This window comes from Rhipicephalus microplus, unplaced genomic scaffold (assembly GCF_043290135.1).
Source record: "Rhipicephalus microplus isolate Deutch F79 unplaced genomic scaffold, USDA_Rmic scaffold_1077, whole genome shotgun sequence".
NCBI classification, from domain to species: Eukaryota; Metazoa; Arthropoda; class Arachnida; order Ixodida; family Ixodidae; genus Rhipicephalus; species Rhipicephalus microplus.
This window is the reverse complement of record NW_027465623.1, coordinates 5,969-11,805: the sequence shown is the minus strand read 5'-3', so window position 1 is coordinate 11,805 and position 5,837 is coordinate 5,969. Positions and strand designations below refer to the sequence as shown.

At 41.6% G+C, this 5,837-nt stretch overlaps 1 protein-coding gene across 1 annotated transcript; it reads left to right on the top strand.

Annotated features, from left to right (window-relative positions):
- Nucleotides 1–1,268: 1,268 nt before the first annotated feature.
- Nucleotides 1,269–5,355, top strand: LOC119161090 (uncharacterized). Its single transcript, XM_075886198.1, has 3 exons — nt 1,269–2,100; nt 3,225–3,356; nt 5,254–5,355. Exons 1-3 carry the CDS (start codon nt 1,948–1,950, stop codon nt 5,353–5,355), a joined length of 387 nt encoding a protein of 128 aa, XP_075742313.1. The 5' UTR covers nt 1,269–1,947.
- Nucleotides 5,356–5,837: the final 482 nt, after the last annotated feature.

The window sequence follows — 5,837 nt, the reverse complement described above, 5'->3', positions numbered from 1 at the left end:
CGGGCCCTTTTTAGGGGCATAGTATACCACTTTCCACACAGTTTAGTGTATGCAGCTTACAACAGTATGCAACTTTCGGACCATTTTTAAAAGTTTAACACACCCAAATGAAACAATTTCCTACACAGTAAAATTTTTTACACCCTTATAGGTGTAAAAAGGGTGTTATCGCAATTTACACCCTTTTTTCAAAATTTCACACCCTTTTTTCTTTCGGAACACCCTACAAGAAGGGTGTACAGGCAAAAAGGGTGTTGTTGAACAAGATGAAGGGTGTTAAGGGAAGGACTTAAGGGTGTACCCGTGCCACACGGGCACAGAAAATGACATTCGGTATATATAGCGAAGACACGTGCACTCAGTTCCCGAATGACATTTTTTCTCGGCGTTGCTGTTATGTCCAAAGCGAATGACATTTGACTTGATGATTTCGATCGCACCACCTTCCTAGTGAGCATTGGGTGAGTATATATAGCAATAAAAAATAAACAAGCGTTTACAAGCTTCATACACATCCAATGATAATTGAAAGAATAAATAAGCATATTACACTGCCGTTAGCTTTCGTTCATTAGTTTCTTTCACGACGTTGCAACCAACCATGGCAACTTAAGCCAAAGCTAGTCAGATCCAAAGCATAAAAAGGAAATGGCGCCTGGCGCATTTATTTTACATTGCATATATACCAGCTGAAGAGAAGTTTTAAGCAGTTGTTTGAGTGATTGGTGTAAATAAGATACGCGAAAAGTTTCCTTCTAGTCGAATCAAATGTCGTTTTATATTTCTCAATCAAATGAGTCCTGGCGATGACATTAGAGGACGAACGGCATTTGGGCGATTGCGATTTCGTTCATCCGTGATGTGGCACCACGCGAATGGCCTTCAATCTGAAAGCATTATAGGAGATAAATGCCATTTTTTCTGCCCGTGTGGCACGAGTATTAAATGCATCCATGCTTACATATTAAAAAGACTTGAGTGGAGCAAAGTGTATGTTGTACTGCATTTTTTAAGATTATGGTGTCATCGACACACCACAAACAAGGAAATCCTTTATAAAGCCATTGTCACAACGTTATTTTTTCTAATATCTTTATTTTCATATGAAAAGATCATGATATACACTTTTTGCTTCGCAGAAAACTGTACAAGAACAATCAAGAAAATGCACAAAAAATGAACACACACTCGCAAAGGTTCAACATGTGTGTAAATATTTTTATATTTACATGTGGAACAAATTTGGTATCGAAAGAGGAGAGGTACTTTTGAAATAATTTTTCTACAAACGACACTCAAACGACATTCCGGAAAGTTCAAAAGGCTCAAATTCAACAGCCACGACGAGCGCACGCCGTTCTCACGCGTTACTCGAATATAGGATGTGCTTGATCAAGAAGGAGACGCCGCCATTACCACTTCCTTTCGGGAGCGCTGTTAGCACGACGACGGCTGCTGGCCCTTCTTTTTTACTTCTTTCTCCGGCGGCCGTGGCAGGGCACAGCGCCTTCGGGAAGAGGGGATGAAAGATGTAAGGAGACGAGAGAGAAAGAGTGGCAGCGTCTTTGGAAGGTTACGTTCGCTTGCAAGTGACGACTCCAGCAGCAAACGCGTCAGAGAGGTCGTGTCCATGTAAGCATGGTTTACCCCCTGTCCCTCTCCGCCCCCTCAAATTCAACGTAGAGAAGCGAGCGCGGAGGGAGATACCATTGCATATAGAAGGTGTGATGCTTCCGCACTTTCTCGGCATCTCTTTCCACACCCGCAAGCTTTCACTCCTCCGTCAGTACTCGTGAGTGCGCGCCATTTTGATAACTGCGCCGTTGAAAACGTGACTATCTGCGCCGTTCGCAGAGTGCTGAAGCGTTTGAATAGTATTTGGCGTGCATTTTCTTCACTCGCGCTGAGGACTTTGGAACGTCAATTTTGTGCGCTGCGTCATCCGAGATGCCGCCGATCCGTTGTCTGCTGACTGTACCGCACATTCAGATAAAGCGGACGTACCACTTGGAAGAAGGTTCCGTGGTCGCCCTCAAACATGCGATTGCCACATGTCCTGTCCTTGGGTCGCAAGTTCAACTGTCTTGCAGCAACTTTCAGGTAAGTGACTGCTTATTTGTTCAACTGTGTATTTGTTGAGAGCGATAAGTGCTTTTAATCGTCGTTGAAAGCTGAGGCCCGTTTTTTTTTTTTTTTTTGCTGCGAGTTTGCGTAGTTTCGTATTTAAAGGCTGGGGATGTGCGCTTCTGTACTATTGTTAGTGGGGTCCGGTTTGCCGAAACAGTGTTGCTAAGAGGAAAACTAAGCGTGCAAGTTTTTGTATTATTTTACAACTCATGCGTTTTTATTGTCTGCCTCATACATGTGTACGCGTGCCCGAATTGACAGTATGTCGAAAGGCAACTACATGTTTCGCGTATCGACATCGTAGCTAGGCCTCACTGAAGGCTTGTCAATGGTCGCAAGCCTTGTGTTCACGTTCTGACCGCATTAACCTCTCCTTGATGTAATTTAACTCACCCCTCCCAAACACCACAACAAAAAAAAAAACGTGTTGATACTCGAGATAACATCGGCTGCGATGTGGCCGAACGAGTTCGCCGTGCACTTTTGAACTTAGTTCGCTGAGCATGCGGCTGAACTACACTCGCTTCAACAAAGTTCGTTGATTTTGAACGGTTGGCAGCGCACACCACTTTTCATAGAATGCACAAATAAAGCATGAGAACGTAGTGAGGCGCTTGCTTTAATATTTTCAAGAATGTCACTTTTGTTCTTATCGTACACAAACCTGTGTTATCGTCGATCTAGAGTGTATTGTAAGTTGGAGCGCTCTCGAGTGTTTTGTATTGTTGAATTAACATATATAGCGTGTATGATGCGAGTTGTGGAGTTGTCTCAAGTGTACGTGAGGAGAATTGCATAGTGAGGGGATTAGTCGAAAATTTATTTCGAGTAAAGATGCCTATGCGTACCTGCGTGCGTGTTTGTGTGCGCGCGTGCGCGCGCGCGCGCGCGCGTGTGTGTGTGTGTGTGTGTGTGTGTGTGTGTGTGTGTGTGTGTGTGTGTGTGTGTGTGCGCAAGGCATTCCGGAGGCCGTGTCTCCAACAGGCCATGCGTGCTGGCAGCTGAGCCGTGTCTTCGCGATCTAGGAACATACAGTAGCGAACAAACCCTCATACATCTTTTTCAGTTCATTGACAATATACGGGGTTGGTTTGCAGGTAATGGATCCTCTGTTCAATGAACTTGTCGACCTCGCTACTGAAGACAGCATACCCGATATGTCGAAAATCGTTCTTATGGCACAGCAAGAAAGTAGCGGGAATGAAGCGCCGTCATGTTCATCGTCACAGGTAAATTTTCTGAGTTTTACGTTCTTATTGTTTAATATTATTAAGATTAAATGCTCTTTTATAAATATTTAAATTATCAGTTATTTAGTTTTGATGATCAGTTGCAACTGTTGGCGCGAGTGATTTTTGGCAGCGAGAGCAAAACGGCACGAAATGTCTGAGTTTGTTATCAGCTGATGTCATTCTAGAAGTCCGATGTTAAGTCCTAACGCCTGATGCTCTTCTCTAGATTAGTTATCGAATATGGTACAAATCCTTTGCGGATGTTACGATCTAGCTGCTTTTTAAGTTTTACCGGCTTATGTTGATTTGAGTACATTTTGTTGGAATATTACTTACGGCTAGGGACACGTATGCTGTGGGTGAAAGAGGAAGTGTGATTGTGAGCAGCAAAGCAGGGGGACTTGAGTCAAGCGCAGTGTTTCTTCGCGGAAGGTGCGGGTGAAATCGGTGTTGTGGAATAGCAGGGAATGAATTAATAAATTTTGAAGTATTTTATTTGAAGTATTATTTAAATTAAAAAAATTGTATTGAAGAAATTGTTTTATTATCTGCGCTTTTCGCACGCTGGCATGCAAGGCCCTGGTTATGTTTTTTTTTTTTTGCGTGCGACACAAACTTGCGTGCACTCACGCAATTTTAGGAGGGTGCCTTTTTTTAACCATTGCAGTTTTTTTAAAATAAAAAGTCTATGATACGCTGGTTCCTGTCGTTTTCGCACAAACTAGATGGCGAAGCGAAAATAACTTTCTGCAGCTAAAATGACGACCACGTGACAAATTTAAAACTGTTCAATTAGCATTTTAATTTTGGGCTTTAGTGCCGTATATATCAAAGTTCTAGTGGGAAATCATAAGTAATCGCACCTGGCCGGCACGAAGCACAGCATAATACCGAAATGACCCGTGGAGCGGAAATGGTGAAACTTAAATGGAATGGTGCGCCAAAGCAGAATCTGGTCGTAAAAAGTCTGCAAACATCTTAAAATACCCAAGTAGACAGCTTATCATTTGTCTAAGATGGGTGGTCCTGATATTTTCCGTTCTGAAAATATAAAAAGGCTAAAAAAACATTTCACTTCTCTGCAAAAAGAAATGGCAAAGTGTCTGCGCCAGAGGTTTATTCTTAGACAGGGGAAAAGTTTCATTGCAGTTTTCTTGTGCACAGTGCATAAATAGTACGAGAGAGCGTGTACCAGTTCATGGAAATGCCGATTTTTGCTTGCACTACCAGGTGCAATGAAAAGCTTAAACCAGCTCTGCCGTTATTATTGTAAAATACCTACCACCTCGTCATTGCAATGTATGAATACCAACTTGCCGCTGCCCTCTATGCTATGCATTGTATCTCAATATTGTATATTGTGCATTCCCACCCCTGAAACTGCCCGCGAGGGCTTACAGTAATATAATAAATGATGGCAGTGTGAGCTATAGCAATAGGTTTACAGTTTCTAGAATGTGTTGTGAAAGACTGGCGTGTATTTAAATATCTCCATGCTATAAGCAATATCTAGTACATTTACTGACCAAAGTAATAAAAGATGGAGCTCTCAATTATCGTAACACTGCAACTTTACGAAATACAGCTTATTAAGTTGCCCTTGCTATGTTATTACTCACTACTCACCAACAGCTAGCGAAGTACCATTGAACAACACTGCCAATGGCGTGCAGCGGAGTTCATTTTGTCAGATGCATTATATTGTTTTAATCTCCCAGTTAAACCATAGTTATGCTGCACACATTGAAATTGTTGTTAATGATAGATATCACATCTGTAATGCTAAAACACAAGTTGTGTCTTTTAAAGTGCTCTAAACCTGTTTTTTAAACTGTACAGAATTTGAAGTAAGCCACTCAGTGAAGTCTTATGCATTTTCACTTTGCCTATACAGGACGACATGCCAGCAACGCCATGTGTATCTTATAATGGGGCCGTCCTTGAAGATGCAGAGTTTTTCTGGCTGATGGTAGACCAGACAAAGTGTTTCAAGTGACTAATGCAGAGGAAGGACTTGTCGCAATTATGTGTGCAAACTGGTTGTTCAATGTTCAATATGCTTGTAAAGCGTTCAACACCCTTGTCGTCCTCGAAAGATTTTTTCTTGAGCTCGAAAAAACAACACCAAGATCTGTTGTTACGAAGTTCTTAAACATTGTCGTAAAATCCACATAGTCATATGATAATGCCATATGGTAATGTTCTTGCACATTTGCCTTACTGCATATTTTTTATGTTTGATTGTATTAGTGATTGAAAATTTATTGATTATTATTGCCGTTTTTAGTGCCGCAATAATTTATTTTGCATTCGCTTCACAAGTCGTGCATGTTTCTCCTTTTGCATAGCCGGGCACACATGCTGTCAAATAACCCATGGTCATTCTGTACTTTTTAGTTATTACCATATTACATTCCTGCAAGACAGAACTATTGTGCAATAGTTTTTGCTGCTTGTTTGCTAATCTAAATAACATTA